The sequence below is a fragment of the Argiope bruennichi genome, chromosome 3 (assembly GCF_947563725.1).
Source record: "Argiope bruennichi chromosome 3, qqArgBrue1.1, whole genome shotgun sequence".
Lineage (NCBI taxonomy): Eukaryota > Metazoa > Arthropoda > Arachnida > Araneae > Araneidae > Argiope > Argiope bruennichi.
The window spans coordinates 109,250,749-109,274,643 of record NC_079153.1 but is presented as its reverse complement, the minus strand read 5'-3'; the positions used below and the strand labels follow the sequence as shown (position 1 = coordinate 109,274,643).

The 23,895-nt window shown below is 28.7% G+C and overlaps 1 protein-coding gene across 3 annotated transcripts in view; it reads left to right on the top strand.

Moving 5' to 3' along the window:
* Positions 1 to 23,895, top strand: part of LOC129963697 (paired box protein Pax-2-like) — a 104,639-nt gene that overhangs the window by 4,329 nt on the left and 76,415 nt on the right. For all 3 annotated transcript variants that reach the window (XM_056078208.1, XM_056078207.1, XM_056078205.1), the window contains exon 2: positions 16,288 to 16,449. In XM_056078208.1, coding sequence (XP_055934183.1) covers positions 16,344 to 16,449 — 106 coding nt within the window. In that variant the 5' untranslated portion in view covers positions 16,288 to 16,343. The remainder of the gene's footprint in view (positions 1 to 16,287; positions 16,450 to 23,895) is intronic.

The window sequence follows — 23,895 nt, the reverse complement described above, 5'->3', positions numbered from 1 at the left end:
AAAATAAAAATGAACATTGCTTTTATGTTTTGAAAAGAAACTTTGGAAAAGCATACATCTGAAAAATATAGCTTGCATATGAAATATATTTTAAACTATGAAAATTGCAGAGTTGAAAAATCAAGTCCTTAATTAACTTTCAGCTGAATCGAATATTCCATTGCGTGAGCCTAAACTCAATGCGACGTATTTTGTTTTGTAACTCGAAATTCAATTCTCAGTCATTAACTTTAAAAAAATAATCAGCAGTATTATTACTAATTTCAAAATTAATTTAACCTTATTATTAACCTTATTCTGATTATGAAGCATTGATTATATAAAAGCTAATTTTCAATGGATAATCAATAGATTTCATACATAAACGAAATCTACAATTTTGTTCAAACGCCAAATAAGTCAGGAAAAGTTCTTTTCTTGCTATCTAAAACAATTATTTCAAACCAAATGAAATATACACACAAGAGTAGACAGATGTAGGTCTCTATTATATATTATTTCTTGAAATTCCAAATCAATCAAAGAGTGGTGAATAATTATTTTTGTATAAAAGCTAATTGGAACTTCCATTCTTCGCAAAAAGTTTCGTTTTAATCTAGAATATAATCACAAAAGCGCGATAATAGCAGTATTTCATTATTGTGCACTTTTTACATCAATTTATATTGACAGTCTAGATGCGCTACCACATTTCATTTTTATAATTCTTTAAAGAATAATTGTTAACGTTTCTGTCATCTCTCTCACATTCAGAACCTTTTCAAATTAGATAAAAAAAAAATAAGAAGTGGTTTATTGACAAATTTCATAGCTGTCAATTAATAGACGATATAAGAAAGAAATATATAAAAAACAAAACAAAAGGAAGATGAAATTTTAACAATCATTGAAAGAGGTTGGCTCATTTAGTAATTAAGCTAACGTTTTGCGCAGTTACTTTTTTTATGAGGGTTATTAAATCATTTAAAAAGTTTCATTAGAATGCCTAAGTTTTTAAATAAAATAATTTTTTAAACAAAATAACATATTAACAGTGGTTGTCAGTTTTGTATGTCATGACTTCCAGAACTCAATGCCAGGATATCGTATTTAAACGTCTATCCCCCCCCCCTTTAATTATAACTCAAGAATTTCAAGGAATAACTATTAATTTCAAGTTCTGGGCTACATGGAATAAAAAATTAACATAGAATTGTTGCAACAGCAAATATAGTATATTAATACTGATCGAAGCAACATAAAAGCCTTATTCAAGTTTCATTCATATTGAATCTTTTTCATATTATTGAAAAACCGACTTAACAATTAAAATCTATAATAAGATTTTAAAAAATTATTTTCATGAATAAATCTAAAAATCAGGAAAAAATAATTTATTCCATTATTCTCTTTACTGGACCTGCATTTTCTTACTAATTCCACTTTCCGCATAGAAGATATCAATGTTTTCTTCAATGATCTTGACGGTATAGTTACTAGAATACTTATATGCGTGCGTTCTTGTCATTAATTACATAATTTCTTATTAATTTCATCCTTTCTTCTATTCTCTTAGTTCGCTTAAGATTAAGAATTTCAAAACCTCAATATAAATAATATGTACTTTCAGTCACTTGCCATCGATTTATTCATTACTATTCGCTTCATTTTGAGAATACATTAATTTAAAATGTCTCTTTTTCTTTTGAAAAAATTAATGCGCTTACTTGCAACATAAAATCATACACTTATTCATATTTCGCTTTCATAAATATACATACTATTACTTCAAAAAAAATAATGGTGGCAAATTATAGTTCTGATTCCAAATCCATCCTTGAAAAAAACTTATTTAATAACAATGTTTTATTTCAGTAATTTAAACTTCAAATCACATTCTCTCTGCTTGTGAAACCAAAAATGACTTATCTCATATTTCATGTTTTGAACAATAAATAAAAACAATGCATTAATAATAATTCACTTATAATTGAATCATTTCAACGTTGTTATTTTTACTTTGTCCAATTATTTGAAATAAATTAGAAATCTATTTAACTTTATTTAAAATATTTATAGAATAGCAGTCAGTTTTGTAAATTTGTTACAATTGAGCTTCATTAGCGTTACGGATGAGTTTGATCCAGCTATAATTCAATATGATTGATATGGACTTAAATCGGGTCTTTCAAGCAATATATTTTAAATCAAAACATAAATGCATATGTATATTTTAATTCGTCATTTCATGCCAAATAAGAGAGAGATAAGAGAGAGAATTTGTTTTACCAGATTAAAGATGAAAATTGATGAACACATTATGATCATGCTATAACTACAAAGACTGAAAAATTTATTAAAGTATGATCAAGTTTATTTAGCGATGATCTTAAAATGCAGTGCTACAACTAGGCATTAAAAATCATTGACACAACTCAACTCCGTTGCAACTATTGAAAGATGGTTGAAACTCTACAATTCCTTTGTAGTTCTTCAGAATCATACGCAAGAAATACTAATGGATTTTATAATCATTATAATGCATGTCGAATATAATTTTTGATTCCACGTGATATACTTGTAATAAAACCCATTAATTTTCGAAACCATTAAAACGGCATTTTTTAAACCATTACAATGATATGCATAGTGTAAGATAACATGCAATTACATGGTAAATGATATCACAGTTTCGTTTGTTATGTGATTATGATTCACACGAAAAGATTACATCAAAATTTTCTTTGTCTCTTTATGATAATTTTTTTAAAACTACATTACTTGTTCAAAGTGAGATTTTTTTCTTTTAAATTACAGTTAATTTCAATAACTAAACTTTTTATTAATTGAGTTATAAACTTTTTTAAAACTAAAAAAGGACATTGGTAATTTTTGTTATATATATATATATATATATATATATATATATATATATATATATATATATATATATATATATATATATATATATATATATATATATATATATATATATATATATATATATATATATATATATATATATATATATATGTGTGTGTGTGTGTGTGTGTGTGTGTGTGTGTGTGTGTGTGTGTGTGTGTGTGTGTGTGTGTGTGTGTGTTATTTTGCTTTTTTGTTTATTTTAGTAAACTTCTTTGAAGATCGACAAAATCTTTTTTAAAACGGTTGAGCCAATTTATATGAAAAACAGAAATATTAAGATACATACAATGAACTATGTTTATTTCTTGAAATGAATGGCAGAGGATTTGATTTCCGGGGGAAAAAAGCAAATAAAGGTATAAAACTTATCTCGGTTTTTCGGTTCAGTTATTTTGTTCTCGCACTATTTTGTTTTAAAGGTAAACAATAATAATGACAACAAAAGAAAATATTTGTAAGTTCTTTTTTCTCACTATTTGAAATATTCACTTATTTTGGCTTATTTGTTCTTAAAAGACGAAAAAAATTACACGATATACTCAGAAATTATGATGAATACTACAAAGCATGTATTTTATGTCAAATGCATTAAAACTCTACATTCTTAATGACATTGTTAACTTTTTAAAATAAAATTCGATATGACTTATTTTAGATTATAGAAACGATCCAAGGAAACAAAGACAAAAGGCAGCAGATTAATATTATTTACTTTCTGCTTGATGAAGAAAAAGGAAGGATATTGTGCGCAGCTTTATTTTAATCAGAAATTTCATTTATTTTTTTTCTCATAATAATAAAATTTTACGTACAACAAAAATTTATAAAACAACTAGATAAGCAGTATAAATCAGGTGAAAGGAGTAATCTAAGCTTTATGTTTGAACGAATAACAGCAAAATCTGAAATTTAATTAATTTTCAAATCTTCGCTTAAAAATTTTCAAACTTAACTTTTAAGCAATGCTTTAAAATTAGAGTCTATGAAAACAATGCGTGTATTATAGGTAATTTGTTTCTATCTATTAAAAAGAAAGGTGAATGCCAAACTATGGGAAAATGAATAATGTTTTTATCAATAAAATGGTGCTCAAATTAAAACGCTTTAAAAAGTTACAAAATAGTTTTCCAACTGCTTAAAAAGATAGCTCAGAAAAATACCCATTAAGAATGGAATAAACTTTAATAATTTTTCATTTGAGATTTTTTAATCAGTTTTAATATACGCACAGAAATTTGAATTTTATTTCGTGTCGCTTCCTGTCGTTGTGTAAATTGACAAAAGTTAATGTTGTTATTTCAAAGGAAAAGGGAGTATCATTATTTAGTAACACCATTTAACATTTTCAAAATTATTTACAGTGTATTGAAATTTCTAATATATCCGTAAATGCTCGAGTTTTATTTCATGCTTCAGCTAAGTGAAAGGAAAAAATTTCTGTCGATGGCTTCTGAAATATTTCGTGATTTAGAAGTTAATCCAAAAATAAATTATTTTTGACTTTAAAGATAACTTTATGTCTGTATGCAAAACCAATAATTATATTTAAATTTATAATTTAAACAAACAATAAATATAATTCAGAAAATATAAACAGCTTTTACTGTTGTCTAGAAGCAAGTATGAATTCCATAAAGTAGGAATTTTTTTTCTTTATTTTCATCGAAATGTTGGTTAAACTTATGACCTTTCTCTCATTAGACCAATTTCTAATTTTTCTAAGTTTCTTTACCCATAAAGCAATTACCATATGTAACATGACAAATTGTAAGGGTAATTTGGTAATTTCATTATAAGTCTTGAAATATTAAAATAGTTCAGTGAAAGGAAATCGTTTGGTTGAATACAATAATAATAGAAATTTTCCATGTTTTGAATTTCGTTTATTCTTTATACATAGCAATTTAAAAAATAACCTTTGCCATTTTTTTTTTTTAAATTAGCAAATCTGGAAACGCGTAACTCTTTTATATTCATGATCAAAGCATTCATTTTTTTATATATTCATTAGAATAACAAATATATATAGATTGTATATAAAGTGGATTTTATAAAAAGATACCCTTATGCTTTTTGTAATATCCCTCAGTAGTGAACTAAAGAGAAAAAAAAATTTTTTTGTCAATATTCACAATATAAGCATAAAACTTTAAATGCCAAAATGTATTCTCATTTATATCATATTACACCATCTTTGAAACAAATTCCTCTATTTATTAAAAATTTTGAAGAAAGCTTAATATTTTTTCATTGGTTCCTCTAAACCTTCAAAAAAGCAAAGGAAGCAGAATCTGATATAACATGATAACTTTTTTAGTGTTATTTTTACATTAGTAAATAAGTTTTGGTTTATTTGGTAATTTCAAAATTTTAATTTCTCATTTTGAGCTATCATCTGCTGTCTGCAAGCGGAAGTATTTTTTTCATTATATTGTAAATATCATCTAAAAAAAGCAGTATTATTGTGAAGATAAAATATTGATAAAAGAGCTGCTTTCGATTGTCATTGTGATATAAACGTTTAAAACTGTTCCAAAATATACGAATTAAAATTTATTCCACACTTGTAATACCGTATTAAATTCTTTTTCATACATGAAAGTTGAAATATTTTTCACTTCTTAAATATTCTCAATTAATTTTTTTGAGTTCTTTAATTAATTTCTAAATATCCTAAATTATCATAAAACAATAATATTTTATTATCGTTGCGAGTATTTTAAAGGTTAAGATATTAAGAAACTTAATCCATTTTAATTTTCTTCGAATTGATTTCAAAAAAGGGTATCATTTTTGCAAATCCATATATCTATTTTCAATTTTTCGCAACTCTGCATAGTAAAAAAGATTTTAATATATTCCCGTCTGTGTGATTACATCATGTTGGTTTATTATCTTGCAACAAAAGCTATTCAAGCATACACAATGCCTCTTTTCATTGAAATAAAATTTTAAGAGCCATATTGACATATATTTCGCAAGATCATGGAAAATTTTGAAGCTAATTCTTATGTTTAAATTTTTCTGATTATATTTTTATGAAGAAACTTCATATATTTGATCGTAATTCATAATTTGTTTGTGCCTTGAATAATTTTTCAGTCCGAATACAATTTTCATCACATGACTTCATAATTTTGTTCCTTTTGTTGAATCTATGCACATTCTTGATTCTACTTCAGAGATATTGGGTTAGGATTTAACGATTTTCTTTGACCATGTTAAGAAAACGATAGCTGTATTTGCGCCGACAACTTATTCCACCCAAATTTTTGCTAATGCAATCTGTGAATGCTCGAGTATCACTCATTCATATCTTCTCTAAGCAGAAAATATATCATCTGTGAATTGAAGCCATTTCTATAACATTACAATCACATGACAAATGTAATAGAACATTTAACCTGTACCTTCTTTTATCTCATACTGGGTTGTGAGATTATATGTCTTTTCCTCTTTCAAGAAACGAAATGCTTTTTGAACTTAAATCAGCACGAAAAATTTAATATGTATTATGCGAACAAGAAGTGATTTTGCTGAGGATCGAGATTACAATCTGTAAACCATAAAGTTGAAATTTTAATATCAGATTTTTGCAAACTCAGATACCTATAATAATTTGCATTGAAAACTATAAACGTTTTTTGTGATTCATAGTTTAAATTATATTAATATCTATGTAATTCGCCCTAAAGGGAAAAGAGAAAGATTCTGTAATAGATTTGTAAAAAGTTTTGTAACAGCTTTATCACAGAGATTATTTTCTGTTTGCTGCAAGATAGTCCTATTTATTGGATACTATCGCTACAAATCGGTTTCTTAATTCCAAGGAAATTGTTTCTGGAATACGAGTTCTTAACGTAGCCCTAATCTCTCTCGCAAAAACCAATTTTCTTTCCTCGAGAGCTGCAGAAAAACATCAAAAATCCATTGCTTTTTAAAACTAACTTGAGAAATGGTCCATGACGAGTTGAAATGGATTACAACAAAATCGCCAATTCCAATGCCAGAAAAAAAAACACAACTGTCTTAGAAAAAAAATAAGTCCTCGCAGAATTTATTATGGTAAAAATAAAGTCACTATTATTAAAACCACTTGAAAAATAAGACAGAATTCGTCGAATGAGTAAGTGAGTACAAGAAAACCGTGATTGAAAAGTCAGGATCGGAGATATTGTGTGATTGACAGCTGTGGTCTTCGCGTAAAGTCGGGAATCAGTGTCGGGAGGAACCCTTCGACGCCCGAAGCTCTTTGGAAAGTAAACAACAGGTGGCGAGCGACTGTGTCGATCGCTGCTGCATGCCGTGGCATCTTCATGTGTAGATCTCTGTTATAATAGTGAAATGGAACATGTGTCATCTGGTTGGAGAAAGGTATTTTATATGACTACACAGAACAGTCTCTTTATTTGATTTTTAAAATGTTGTCTATGTATGGTGTTATAATGAAGATATATAATTTATGTAAGCTAAATGATGGAAATCATTGATATAAGCACAAGAAGAATATTTGAACGATATAGAGATTGATATATGATTCTGAGCTCTTTGATTTTAATTGTGATTCTTGATAAATGCGAAATACTTCTGTTTGACTATGTTATCAATTGCCTATATTTGCCTAGTAGCATTTAATCCGAAACTTCTATCCTGATTATATATAACAAATATATATTTAACGCAGAACGTGTAGTTAACGCTTTTAAGACACTGCACACACAGCAAAATGCATTCTCAACAAATTTAATTTTTTATGAAAAAATGTATTGTTTATTTAAAATTAAGAATGTAAAATTTAAAATAACTTAAAAAGTATTGCAATTAAAAGAGGAAAATTGAACATTAATAGAAAGGATTTTACTACTCTTTTATAAATAGATAGATTATACAATTATTACTTTTTTTAAACTGGTATTTTGTATTCAGACAATAACTGGCGTCCTTATTTAAATTTTTGCTATGAATGATTGCAGATAAAGCATATATTCTTGAGTTTGAGTCAATCTTCATTGCAAAACTAGCTGTTCATTTTCCTATTGTAAAATTATACTCCTTATTTTTAACAATTGTTTTACTTATAAGACGCTTGATAGTTCTTATTCACTTGCACTGCTTTCACTGTCAGCTGCTGTTACAACATCATTCCATTTTGTATACGTCATTTTTCGATAGATTTCTTCTGCTTCCATATTTAATAATAACTCAAATTGTTTTTACAGTTGTACAATTTTCTTTGACTTCGTTTCGTTATGACAAAAGTGGTTGATAAATTGCAAAGAACCCCCTTTAATTGAAATCTAACGTTAAACAAATTAATTGGAAGCCTTTATGATAACGTGCAACTGCAAAATCACATTCTGAAAATCCGTACTAGACAGGGGGTTGCTGTTTATTTGTCTAACTTAAAAGAAATGGTTCATTGATTTCGCGTGTGCATTAAAACCATTATCACTCTTACTATGTTCAAAGCAATGTGACGGAAAAACTGGCATAATATGAAGAAAGCAGTTTATTAGTCAACGCTTCATGAAAACTCTTATCAGAATGCAAAGCTGGAAGAGGTTTGTCGCAATTTTTGAATAATTTATATGGGAAATTGTGTTATAAAGAATTGATTGCATTCGTTTAAAGAAATTTAGCAAGTGCCAGAGTTACAAACTACGGTTCACATTATGGGGTTGACAGTTAATTTTGCACAAGAATAATATTAAGCTGCGTTCTTTTCTTTTAACTTTTGATTCCATCTGCCTTTACATTGTTAATGTTGTTACGTTCATAATGTACAAATGCCTTTTATATTATCTACTTTTTTAGATCCAACTTGGAATTTTTTAACAATAGTTATTTTCAACTCTTTAAAAACTTTTACGACCTTCTCTAAAATATATTTGAGGGCTTTGAATCAAAATTAAATCAGTTATGATTCGGTACTTAATGAATTATAAAATTTAACCTAAGACATTTTGGCTTCTTTTAGCTTGAATTATGGATATAAAAATAATTTACTGAATACTGAACAAATATTGGGTAAAGAAAACTTGTAGTTGATAAAAGGATACAAACTGGTTATTAAAAAATTGATAGATAGATATTGATTTGACAGAATCACAAATATTATCCCTTTCAAGCTGGATGGAGTTCTAAATGCATTTATATAAATAATTCTTTACAATAATTTTGAAACGGCTAAAACAATAGTTTAAGAAATATGTAAGAATTAATAATCTAACGAGAAATGAAGGTCACTTATAACTAAAAATTACTGCTATTTAATTAATAATTAAATTTGAATAATTAGAAGTTTTTCTTATATTTCTATGAAATATAGAGAAAACAATAATTTAAGCTTAATTTCCTATCAAAAGGTAAAAAAAAAAAATGGTGTAAAAAACTAAACATCGGATTGATAAATATTTGCTGTTTATTCAATATAGATTCGGGAGAATTATTGGTTCCAAACATCATCGAAGATAAGAAATCAAGAATATTATGAAGAGAATATTGAATACGCGAGAAATTCAAAAGTATTAGAAAAGAAAACTCTTAATATAGTTTACATTTTTGCCTTAGAACAATAAAGTTGATTTAACTTTATTGCTATTATGGTTTGTTACTACTATATGATTTGTATGAAAATATGTTTAAATAATTTAAAAATCCATACACTATAAAAATGGAATTTATAATTAACAAACATATATATAAAATATAATTTATAATTAATAAAAAATAGTTATATCTTCTAAAATGGTTGTTTCGGCCTTCCTTTTTCGTTAATTATCAGATCAATTTCATACACTAACAGCTTGAAACATTTTCCCAACTCTTTTCTTTCTCAATTACATCACTTTCTCGCCATTTTAAAGATGCACTCGATACGAGTGGAAATTCGTCACGCAACGCCGCATTTTTAACTTGGCAAACCACAAATTAAGTGATAGCCAATATAACAGAGCGTAAAAGTACATGCTAATTGAGACAAGTTTGTGGTAACTCCTGTCGTATTCGTGTGCGTACACAGTGAAGATTTTTTTTTTTATATTTCACATTATTAAGAAATTATAGAAATTTTGTAAAGTTTAAACTTAACAATTTCCTCTGCTTTAAGATAGGAAATAACAAAATCGTGACAAAAGAAGGGAAAATGTATTAAAAACTGTACTATAAAATATATAAACTTTACTTCAAATTAAAGCATAGATCAGTAGCAAAAATAATGCTTTTTGCACTATTTTTTCAGGATTTTAGTATTAAAAATTTTTGCAATGGAACTTTTGTTTCGAAATTGTAATAAATTCCGATTTTTAATTTATGATTTTATCAATTAGAAATGCAAATTTGTTTAATAAAAATGCAAATTTCTTTATTAAAAATGAAACATTTAGTACCGTTCCTTTTAAATGTAAATATTGTAATAAAATATGAAAAAACTGTGGAGCGTTATCCAAATTTAACTGTAGTATTCATGATAAATGGCACTTATATTATTTAATTTAATAATTTTTTTATTATTTAATTTTTTTTAACTCTCCAATAGTATTTTCAATTTGCCTCGCTTTATATTGAAACCGTGTTACAGTAATTGTTTCGTAGTCTTATCGGAAAATGCCATGCTTTTTCTTCTTCTTGCGTACAGCCGACCCACCCGCCACTACTGAATGTAGCAGTATCGACAAGATAGAATGCCATGTTGTTGGTGATTTAACATCACCTCCGTAAAAACAGTTTTCAATAACTGCACAAAACAGCCTTTATTCACTTATTTCTACGTCTGTTTGTAAACATCAGTCATTTAATCTGACGAATCAGCACACACAGAAAAAAGAAAAATGTAAGCTTTTTCTAAACTAGCTGGAAACATCAAAACTCATTCAAATGTGAAAGGTAAGGAAAGAAATACTACTGAGTAACAAACTTGTTATTATTATAACTACTATTGATGCGTGACTAGTAATTCCTAAATATGCTTTTTGTCAGCCATCTCTAAAATACACTATCTATCAACTCTTGAGAAGTAAGTGCAAAAACACAATGCGAATCTGACAGTTTTGACTATTGAACTGAAAGCAAAGAACTCACATTCTTATGAAATTCATTTCGGCAGTGGATAAATTGTTGTTAGAATAATTTGATTTCGTAAATTCTATATTTATAATCAGTTCAGTATGTACCATATGTCTGATATCATAAAAACTACACTGCAAATTTTAGTGCAAATTTTTAGTATTTTTGAAAATGATTGTTTTTAAAAATACTAAAAATTTGTTTTTAAAAGTGATAAAAAAATGTTACATACATATTTTTAACGACACTTTTAAAAAAATGACATGTTATGTTTCGAATACGTTTTGCCATTTTAATTTTGGAATTCATTGCGCGTCTTGAAGGAGGATAAAAAGTCTTGACCTAACAACACAAATTAAGACATGTTCAGTTAGATGTAATGACATGCGCAGATGCGTTTTTAATGTGATGATGACCTCACGTGATTTCACTCGGCTTTCATTGACGCAAAACTCGTTGTTTCCAATTTTGTATTTGATTCATCCAGACCAATTTGAATACAAAATGAATAATTAACCCAAATTATGCTTGTATTTCTTCTGATATCCTTTAATTTAAAAAAAAAATCAGAATTTTCTTTTTCTAGAAAGCAATTAAGTTATTTTTAAAACAACAACCACGAATTCCCAAATAATACACAAACAGAAGGGGAAGGAAGGTGGAGGGGTAGGATCTTTCTGCCTCCTTCTGTATATCTCATCGACCCTCATCAGTGAACAGCAAGCGAGAAGAAAAATTTTTACGTTCACTCTTCTATTGTTTAAGAGCGGGGAAAGAAAATAATTCACGAGAAAATGTAGTAATGTTCTTAGCTTGTCTTTTCGCAAACAGACAGATATTCGTATGACGTCGTAAATAAATCGCAAAAGCTTAAAAGGGAGGGAAAAGGCTCTCGGACCGATTTAATGGTGACGGGGGAGAGAATAGGAATGGGTGAAAGAAAACAGAAACTAGTTCTGCTTCTAATGCCCAACAAAGCTTTCTTTATTTTTGGAATAGTTCCTGCTGCATTCAGACGCGATCTTTGATCAAAGTGTATCACCAGAACAATGGAATTTTAAGCTAAGCTAAGATACTTTCATATTTTTATATTCTTTCGACCGATAGAAAGAGGCTTGGGCAATTAAAATGGGTGGCGATTTATATTTTTATTAAATCAATAAATAAAAATAAAAGCTATACATTTAATTTCACAAAATCTAAATCTGTTATTTAATCCCACTAATTAAATAACTTCAGTCATTATTTAAAAAAATAATGTTGATCTACCGGATCCCTTGTTGGTTTGTTATCAGGATGTTGATCAAGTATTTCTCTGATAACAAATAATGTCGTAGAGTAGAGTAAGCTTTTAACATTTGCTTTGAAAGCCACTTTTTTGAAAATAGTCAAATTATCTTTTCAAATTCCCTTTCCCTTCAATACCCCCATACTAATCTTTGATAATATTAGCATATTTTATCTCTAGATTTATTTATTAAAAAAAAGCAAGTATAGCTAAGAAGAAATAAGACAGTACTTAGTTGATTGATTTGTAAGAAAGATTGTTACTTATAAAAATTGAAAAAGTATTTATATGTATGCATTTTGATTAACAAATTTTTGAAATTTCATTAATTATAATGTATAAATAAAGAAATTTTTTTTAAAAAAATTTGGTTACCCTTTAAAATAAAAAAAGATGAATTTTGCATCTTTATAAATTTTGCATCTTTATAAATTTTTCAATTATCGTATAATTTAACTGGATTTACTTAATTGCGAATAGTTTAGATTGTTACTACTATGTTTCAAATGCAGTATAAATCCAAATACCACATTATTTAGGACTATACACCTAGTCGATAATCGATTATCCAGATAATTGGATAACAGAAGAAATAGAAGGTTATCTGGTAGACATTATGCATTAATATCTCTGTTACCAGCATTTCGTCAATCTCGCCCTCCAATAATCCAATATTTTAAAACAGTTACTGGGTAATAGAAAGGGCAATCAAACCATGCATGCCGAATGCTAGTGGCCTTGGGGCACCATTAACTATAGGCTATTGCTTGTATTTTAAATAATATTTTGTATATATTATAAATATGATTTTCTGTATAATTTTGTGTATTTTACACAATAAGCATAGATCTTGTTATTAGAATAAGTTTTCTTTAATGAAACTCCATCAAACAAGAATTTTCTTTAATCCAGAAGTTTTCTTGTCTAGTATAGCTGATTACTATATTTACCATTGTGATACAATACAACGCTTGAACATATCAATCAAAATCAATTGCTTGTCAGTTAAATACGAGCTTCATTTTTATTTCAATTTTATTTGTTTAATTAAATTTTATTTGTAAGTTCCTTTTGTTTTTCCCTTAAAGCTATAACTATACAATTGAAGTTCAGATAATTGAAAATATAATAGACATCATTTTAATGCTGAAATTTCTTTTTTCCTAACAATTCTGAAATTCTGAAAAGTTCTTAAGCGATAAATAAAAGAAAAAACATTATCTTAAAATAAACAAATCTGAAAAATTTTGTTTTCGACAATCGCAGTCAAAGACTTTCTCTACCGCGAACAGTACACTCAAAAACATATACCAGAAACTTTATAGCGACTTTTTTTTTAAAATCCATTTCTCAGTGCACATTAGGAAATGAATCATTCAGTCTTCCTAAAGACAACTTTCTATTTTTAAAGAAAAAAAAAGAGAGCTAGTAATTGTTTCATGTTACATTCAACACCGTTCGATGTCACGTTGCTGCCTTCTCCGAAGTAAATGCACAAGATATCGGTCGTCGGATGGTAATACGAGGAAAAGTATGGGAGAGCACCGAGAATATTCCCTTCTTCCAGCGTGTCACGCGAAGGAAAATATGACTGGACAATTTGTTGCAACTCGGAACAGTCTTCGTTTTCCTCGTATTCGGTGAAATAGGAGAGGGTTCCTGATTGTGGACGATCAAAGAACTGTTATCGATGACGCTAAAAAAATCGGCACGTGAATATGGACTGAAAGAATATATGTATTTTAATAATGAAGTTGACGAATTTGGACCGTTGTCTTAATTGGGCTTGTATCAAAACTTCAGTTGCGTTAAATATTTAGACCAAAATATAAGCAAATTATGTTGAAACGTTCTAAGAATGATGTATTAAATCATTTTTGAGAGAAAAAGGTGTGTAGATAGAACAAATGATAGATTAGATTTCGTCTATTAAATATTTCAATAAAAAATTAATTTTTCTTCCATTTTAAAAAATACCAACATATCTTATTATATCTATAAGTATAAATTATGTTTTGATGTAATTTATGATGATAATTTTTGTAAAATAGTTTTCAGAAATATCCATTAGTATGGAATAATTTTATAGGCCAAAGATGAGTTAAAACTAATTTAAATCAGTACGGTTATTTTACAATATTTATTAAAGGTTTGAAATATTATTTGTCTTGGCTATTCTTCCTTACGAATGTTATCTGAAGAGATTGTCAAATGTGTGATTGATAAAAACATATTATTATCATAGTTTAATGTTAATTTTCCTCTTGCTTATCCTATTTAATTACGTAAAATCATATTCGTATACTTAGCATGTTTGCAAGTATTTTTAATGTCACGTGCATTAATATGTTTCCTAAAAGACACAACTCTTCGTTAATCACTCCAACCCTTGCCCACCACCACCAAAAAAAAAAATAAAACGAACAGCTTATGTTAGCTTTAACCAAAATAAATCCATAATAATGCAATAACGAGAGAAAAATCTCCCATAGTATTTTAAAAATACAAAAACTCATTGAATATTCATAAAAGCTTCATTGAGCTTTAATGCAATCGTTAACACATTTTAATGCTTTTCAAACAAGTGACAAACCGGAAAAAAAAAAGACTTTCAAAGCTCTTTTTGGACCAATTATCAAAAGGTTGTTGGTTAAAAACAAAATCCTCGTCATTAATCAACTAGGTTAATACGCAGTTTACATCATTATAAGTGTTCAAATATGATGAAATTGGCAGGGCATTTCATTTTCACTTCCTTTATTTGCCTAGACAGAATTTTTAAAAGTAGTAAAAGAAAACTAAATAGAAGTTCGTGTTCACATGATGCCAGTTAAATACTCTGAGCTAATTTAACTTTAGAATCACTCTTAAATTCTTGCAAGGAGAATAGGACGCGACATCGCAACTCAACGATGTGTAAATTGATGGTAAATGCCAGATGGCGAGTGTGGTGATGATAGCCACGTGATTGTAATATCGTATAAATAGATTCCATAGTTCAAACTTTACAACGTGTAACATTTGGATAGAAGATTATTATTTAATTACAGATTACAGGATAAAAACATGTTTAGCTGCAATGAAAGCCAATCTGTACGGAGAGCAGACATCTTTAACTGCAATGTAAATGAAGCTAAACAAATTTCAATAAGATATTTTTTTGTATAAAAAAAGAGATTAATTCATATTAAATTTTGTTTTCAATTGAGCAGATTTTTTATGTAGCACTAGATAAATTATCTAGCAAGATAGAAATGGAAATGCAGAGATCTGCTTTAAATTAAATATTCTTGTCCGAAATGTTAACTTGTTTATAAAAGTGCCATTACACTTTTTTAAGAAATGATTATTGAATAAAGGAAACAATAATTAATAACAACAAATTGATAATACGTAAAGATCTGTAGCGACCACATTGCAAATGAATGAAATCATGCACTTTTTCATTCTTAGGATGATAAAAAAATGTAATAATTAAAATTTAACAAATTTTGTTTTAAAAATTTATTGCACAATAGTTCGATTTCAAGATTTATAATTATTTGTTAAATGGTATATTGTGTTCAAATATTGCATTTATTTTTATGTACAATCGAAACGTATTCAGGAATACTTAATTATGCTATATTATATTTCGTATTAGATGCCTTAAAGAACGGATGTCAAAATCAACTGATAAAAAGGATATAAAATATCTCCATTGTTATAGGTTGGGGAAATGATGCATCCAAGTGGGACACAATTAATAATTGCCTAATGGGGAGTCTAGTAGTTCATTTTTAATAAATATGCTTCATTAAGAATATTAAAATTAAGCTACGAAATTTTTATTAAAAACTTGTCACAAGCTATTTGCTGGGTCGCAAAAAGTAGTTTTGTGGACTGCATGCAAGTTTGAATCCTTGCAGTCACGTTAACTTGAATTATCATCGTCCTTAATCAGAACTTCCATATTTTGCACTTCCATATTTATTTAATTACTTATAAATTCAGCTTTTCTGATGATTTCCTTTCTGTCTTTTTGATTGCAGTTTGCTAATGATGAGCAGGTGAGAAGCAGTCGTTATCATCGGATGCGAATCATCGGATGCAAGAGGATATGTACGGGGACATGACTGGGGTGATGATGACAAATTTGGTCTCATCGTCCCCCGGTCAACAGATACACCAAGACGTCGACGGCAAGAAGAAGCGTGAGTTAAAACCTTTTTTCTTTAGTAATGTCACAAAATCTCATAAAACACTGTGGCATTTAATGTAATGTAATTTTTTACTTACTGTTTAGCAATAATAAGGTGTTTTCATACTTTAATTAGTAAACATGATTTAATACACAGATATAAAATTAGCGCTTTGAAGAAAAAAGAAACCTTCTCAAATAAATCCACATTTCAAGATTTATTTTTCTTTTCAGCAAATACTGGTGAAATCGATATGTTACTGTAAGGAATTCAAGAAAAAAAAATGCTTTAAAAATTGAATTTTGAACTAAATATTTGATTAAAATTAATTAATGAAAACAAATTGTTTAATTCAGATTTCTTTACAAAAATTTTTTCTCGATAAAGTCAAAAATTTTATTAAACAGTTGCTAAAGTATTCAAAATTAATTGCAAAAAGATAAAAATAGTAATGATAATATATCGCTGTGCGCTATATAATTTGACGATGAAAATTGCTTCATCTTCTTATGATTATACCTTTAGTATATATATTCCGAAATTTGAATAGATTGTTATTATATATTTTATCACTGTTTTTAAAATATTTTTAATTTGCCGTGGGGTTTCTTTTCTGAAATCATTTGCAAAATTTAATGTATTTTGAATCAAGAAGACCAATTATGGTAATCAGGGGAAGAAAGGTTTCTGCTATTAAACAAAGTCTGGTATAGTAAATGAGAGGTGCCAAACAAAAAATTATGGTTGCAAACATAAATCTGGAATGTAATAAAGAAAATCAATCTTAAATTTTTTCTACAAGAAAAAATAATAATATTTATTGCTTAATTATTTTTCTAAGATAATTTTGGAATATTTTTCTGAAATACTAGTTTCAATATATACATAAATTAAGTTAAATTATTTAAAAATTCAAATTGATAAACTGTAATTTTTCAGTCAATTTCATTTCGTGTAATAAGGATGTTTGGCTTACTCTTTCTAAAAGCCTTCACGATTACTCAATTGCTCCTTCATTTTAAAAGTCTTCTTTGTCATTTTACGAAATAATGTAGATATCTATTGGCATGCTATAATAGAATACCGCAAAAATATTGGCCAGTGAAACTTTTTTAACACAACAGTAAAAAGAATGATTGTTTATTAACACATAAAAAAAAAGCCATCATCGCTTCCCTTAAATCTATACTTGTAAAAAAAAATACTCATCTGTGAATATAATAAAGTACATAAATACAGTAAATAAATGCAGAGAGCTGTCTACATCGGGGTTGTTAACAGCGGAAAGAATTCTATAAAATCTCTATTCAAGCGGTTTGATTGGAACTTTTAAATTACTTAATGAAATGTCATCCCATTTCTACATGGTCCATAGTCTATTTTCTAAATGTTATTCCATTACTATTTCTCCAATTTTATCAGTGCTCGTATAAACGTAATAATAATTTATTATTGATCACTCTCCATTTATCTCGTATGTTCAGTAATATATAACAATTCGAAGTCGCATTGAAAAGTTAAATCCAGAAAATATTACTTTTTATAAATTTTGTCCATTTTAAATCTTTAAATAGAAATGTTGCTTATTCATTTTATGACAAAGCATATTTATATTTTTCTCCCTACAATTTGTTTTTCTATAATTATGTGATCTTCTATGAGACTTCTTATTTTTTCTACTCACTATAAAAAATCAGTTAATGATAACTTTGGAGAATCGTGAAAGCAAAATATTTCTTAATAGTTAACAAGCATTGTGATGGATTCAGATAAACATTTCTTATTTCCAGTCCAAAAGAATTAAAATCGAGTTTTAAAATAACATTCAAACATAACAGCAACAAAACAATGTCTCTTTAACTTGGCTATTTCATCTTCCCAAACAGCGCTATCAAAGCGACACCTCGCCAACCTTCACGCCAATTCATTGTAGAAAAATTTCCCTCTGGGAACACAAACATTTACAGTTGTTAGCTAGAGTGTTAGGATGCAGAGAATGTTGCAACTCACGCCAATCCCGGAGGCCGTGGAGGCACGTGTCACTTTGAAAGAGTTTCGTCCAACCATGCGTATAAGTGGCCGATCTTCACAATCGACGCCAGCCATTCCACATTTTCCGCGCCACTGGAAAAGTGGTTTCTCTTCATCGGTTCTTCGGTTCAGACACAAGTTTCCAATGGAGTAGTTAGGCGGAAAATGATATTAGTTTAGGAATAAATAAGATTTCTTGTAGGTTTTTCTTTTTTTCTCTCATAAATCTCATTTTGGCTAGATAAGATAAGAATTCGGATATCCTTTTGTGTATGAAGGAATTTTTCCCAACTTTCAATTATACAGATGCGTAGAAGAATAAAAAAAATAACAAAATTCCAGTCAGCAAGACAAAAAGAAGAATGGCATAATGATAAGCAGGAGAAAGAAAATGCAGTATATTTGTTTATCAATAATTTATGCTTCAATGGCATTTTTAATTCTTCTATCTTTATGCACAATTGATGGGCTCAAAAATGTTATTAATCATTAATTAATGCTTCAATAGCATTTTTATTTTTCTGCACATATATGTACAATTGGAGACTTGAAAAAAATGTTCACAAACGATGCTTTTATTTTATTTTGTATGAAAATATTGCATCTGATTCTTGTAATTCAACTTACTGAAACTGATTCACGAGCGAGGTAATGTGCCATCTAACAATGAGATAACAACAACAAATTCTTGGAAAATCAGCTTCCGAATTTCGCAGAGCAAAAAAGTAAGGAACGTTGGGGGAAGGGAGAATGGCATGATGATACGAAGAGAAGAGAAAAGGAGGGGGTGAAAAGGGAATTGTAGACAGAAGAGAATGTAAAAAAAGAAAGAGGAAATTGTGGAGGAGTAATCCAACAGGTAGCCGAAAGCCGGTTTCACCACCTGTCGTTTGTCCCTCTTACTTACTCAGTGTCTCCAAAGGTGTGTTGTTATTAGGCTCCCATACTTCAGCACTGAGGCGCCGGGTTTTCATTTCAATGGTGAGCGGAGACGAGAACATGGAGACGCCCCCAACCTGACTACCACCTTACCCCTTGCTCAAATTCCTATAATCAACCGAGCAAATTGCATGCTCAGGAAACCCATCCCCGGAGAAGATATTGGAGCTAATAGAACTGCTTAAAGGTTTATTTAAATCTACTCTGCTATCGTGTTGGGGAAATTATCCAACATTCACCAAAAGCAAAAATAATGTATGTGAGGTCAGAGGAAGAAAGAGAAGAGCAGAAATAAAAGTGTGAACGATTTTCTGCGGATTGTGTTGATTTGTAGAGCGAGTTGTTAGTAATTGAAAATGTTCGTTACTATAGCTAGAAATATGCAATGCACTCTTTCCCACCAGATTTGATGACAATAATGCTTCATGAGCATGTTCCACTCTCGGCTCCATTTCTGGAGTTAAAAAAAAATTTCCTACCCTTATTTTTTGTAGCAAAAAGTCAATCGTGGTCCCAAAATTAGGAAATAAATAACATTAATTATTGTTAATATGGAAAATTCAAATAAAATTGTTATTCTATATATATATATATATATATATATATATATATATATATATATATATATATATATATATATATATATATATATATATATATATATATATATATATATATATATATAATGACTTTTTAATTGAACACATTTTTTAAACATTTTTATTTAATTTAGCTTGTAAGATATTCGTAAAGGTATCAATTTTTTTTTCAACTCTTTGATGTGCTAGATGTTTGCCATTTTACCCTCTTTGTTGGCAATATATTATTTTTTCAGAACTTAATGATCAATTAGCCATTAATTAAATTGCTACAGTCCCAATGACTCTACAGGACTATAATTTGAAAACTATTTAATCTGAAGATTAAAATGTAGAAAATGATTAAAATAAAGAAAAGCAATATAACGATAAATGCATGTTTTTTAAAAACTATGTTTTATTAAAAATATTTTTATAAATTTATATAAAAGAATCGATTACAAAAATTAGCGCGCATCTAATATTTTTTTTTTGATTTTTGAAAAGACGAGAGGCAAATAGTTTTAACATTATAATGATTACACTTTTCCTAACTAAATTTTCAACATGCCTAATTAATATTTCAAATCAAAAAATTATAAATAAATTTTTGGGATTAAAATAAACAACCCTACACTCTCAGAATCAGATGGCAAAAAGTAAAAGCGATTCTCATGTAACTACATGTTCTGTAATGACGTAACAACACAATAAAAAAAATAAGAAGATCCTCAACGGATTTTAAAATGGCACGGTGTAAAATGAGCATAATGTAATTCCACTGCACTATGTCTAATACATTGTAATAAGTGTTCCACTTTGATGAGGGTACAAAAAAGCTAACGATCATTGAGTTTTACTTCCTCATATATGAAGTACTTAGAAAGAAAAAACTGCGATTGTGAAAAAGTTTGAGACTTTGATTTTTAACAACTTCTACGCTTCAAATCTCCCTAAGTTTGAAAAACGTATTTTAAAGGAAATATCTGTTTTTCCAATGGGTGGAGAATAGAGAGCTAAGACCAAAGAGCTAGGAGCATGAAATTTGATAAATAGTTTTTGCGTTAAATTTGCTCTTTCTTATCAAAGTTTGGACAAAATTCGTCAGCAGAAAATTAGTCTATCCGACAAACTATATGCGTGTGAACAGGATAACTCAAAAATACAAATAAGTAGACTGATAGAATTTATCAAGCATCTTTATCATTAGACTTGTAAATCTATATCAAAGCTTGATTCTAATTTGTCAAAGGATAAAGTCTGTAGAACTGCCTATTTACATATCTCTACACATGATAGTTCGAAAAGGCAATGATGTGGACAAATGAATAGGCCCTGTAATCATAATTGTTGATTTGTATTAAATTTTGAACCCAACCGGTGAAACGTAAGACATCCGAAATCTAATTTCAAATTTTTTCAGTACACTCTGAAGCACAAAATACACCATATTATGTTAATAGATGAGAATGTAGAAAGGACGGCACATCTGCTGGCTTAACATATACGTGTACTAATAAAAGAAGTGGTAATGTTATGAATTAATTTTGCTGTATGAATTATATTATGAATTTATGTTGCGCTGTAACATACTCTCTGCTTACTCTGCATTAAAAATTATCTGAACGAACGAAACACTGATTACTCATTAAGCACTTTTTAGGTGAAAGACATATTAATAATGACGACAATTTAATAATGAATAGAAATTAAAATGGGAAGAAAAAAAAAAGCAAATCAAGAACTGATTTTTTTTCTTTTATTGCAACTTTTATAGATATTACAATGCCTTTCTTCTTCTTCTTCTTCTTTTTATAAAGTAGCTGTTTTGAAAATTAATATTTTATTTTGCAATAAGATTCAGGTTGATGGAAAGAAAAATAATTTAAAATTCCTGACCGTTAATATCTAAATCGTAATTCAAAAAACACCAGGTGTGAATTATTCTCAAATCTGAAAATTCATCTAGGGGGAAAAATCATTCCAAAAGCATTGTCCTTTAAGCAAATGTAATTTTAAAAAATAACGAGTTATTCTTGTTCTTTGTTTTAAAAATCCTACATTTGAAGAAAACTACAAGTCAGTGCTTTAAAAATCATTAAAAATACCACTTAGAAAATTTCATTATTCATATTGTCTTATAATTATATCTAATCCCGATTTTTATTGCTCACAGTTGATGTAAATATCAGTTCTAGTTTCCTCAACATATAAGAAATGAAGTTTTTTTTCCTTAAAAACTAATTTATTCACCTGCACTCAATCATTTCGATAAATTGCTTTTTAATATTTCGTTAAGTTATTGATTATTGATGAGATAAAAAGGGTTTTCAGATTATTGTTAAGTTTCATCATTGAAAAAGATTAGCTCGGTATTAGAAAGCAGTGGCATAGCGAGAGGGAATGGCGCCAAGAGTTTAATGCGATTTTTTCTCCACCCTCGTCATATTTTATTTCGAAAAAGAACATAAACGAACTAATATTTTGTTTCATGACTCCTTCTTAAACTAGTGGCTAGGGCATCAACAACCTCTTCTTTGCCTATTGCCACTGTTTGCTAAATGATAAGATCGATAGAAATTCATTTCAATTGAGAGGTTACTGGTTAACAATATTAAGTTTTACAAATTTTTTGATCAAATTTCTTCATATACCAAGAATCTTCAGACAATTACATTATCCTCATTGATGAATTATGTAATTTGAGTTCCTACCTGCATTAATGATATGTAAATAGTTCGATGAAATAAATTAAAAGCTTTCATTTTAATCACAGTTATATAAAATATCGATTATTGATACTTTAAATTAAATTTCATTCAAATAAATTAGGCATTACATTTGGTTCATAATCAAGACTATTTAACTGAATGCAAAGATACTTCGTTTAACTTTCCCTGAACTGCCAACATTGATTGTCAATGCCTGCAAAAGTGTTTGTGACTCATTTGCAGGTAGTTCATGATGGTTGTAAGGGTCCCATAACAAGAATTGCATTACGACGCTTCGATAGGGAATCGGGAGGATACATGATGACGCAATTGTCTACCTTCCCATATCAGTGCAGGTAGAGGTGTCGGAGCAGTGTCCTATCGGCCGATTGTCCCGCACCGGATGCAACGGCCTCCCCCCCCCTCCATTGTGCATTGTTCCTACAAGCTCAGAGTAGTATTCGTCTGACTCCCCCGTCCTCAGCCACTTCGTCTTACTTGTTGCTCTTCGATGAGAGGAGATGACAATTACCTATACTAATGGATCAAGGAAACTTACCTCCATCTGACCTGTTCTAACTGTACAGCTTGGGGAGGGCACAATGCTTTACCCCGGTTGACTTTGACACTTACAGAAGAACAATGTTAAAGGGCAGGAGGGATTCTGATGCACACTCAGATGCCCATTACAAAAATGAAAACATATTTGGGATAATTTTTTTAAAGGTTCAAAATAGTCGACAAAATTCATATCTCAATTCACCTGTCAACTTTTTTTTTTCTCTAATTAATATAAAACCTAAAGCTATGAATAAGATACCAATGGATAGAACTTGGTTACAGACTTCTGATATAACACATTCGGTATTCGTTAAAAGGAAGTGTGTGTCAAAAATTTGATAAAGAAAAATCATAATGTAATAGACATAATGACATTATCGTTAAGCATTTAGGGAAAGCATGAACGGCTATTTTGTCTGAGCACCTTGTTGAGAATTTAATGTCAACAACCGAGCAAAAAAGACTAGATGATGATTATTTGGGGGGGGAGGGGTTAAATATCATGTCGCGTTTCTATATGATTGACTGGTATGTATATATTTGTGATAAAAAAGAAATTACATCGGACCTTTCTACAACATGGTTAATTCTTTTCATCTCGTATTTAAATCGTGCTAAATCAGAAGAACGCATTTAGG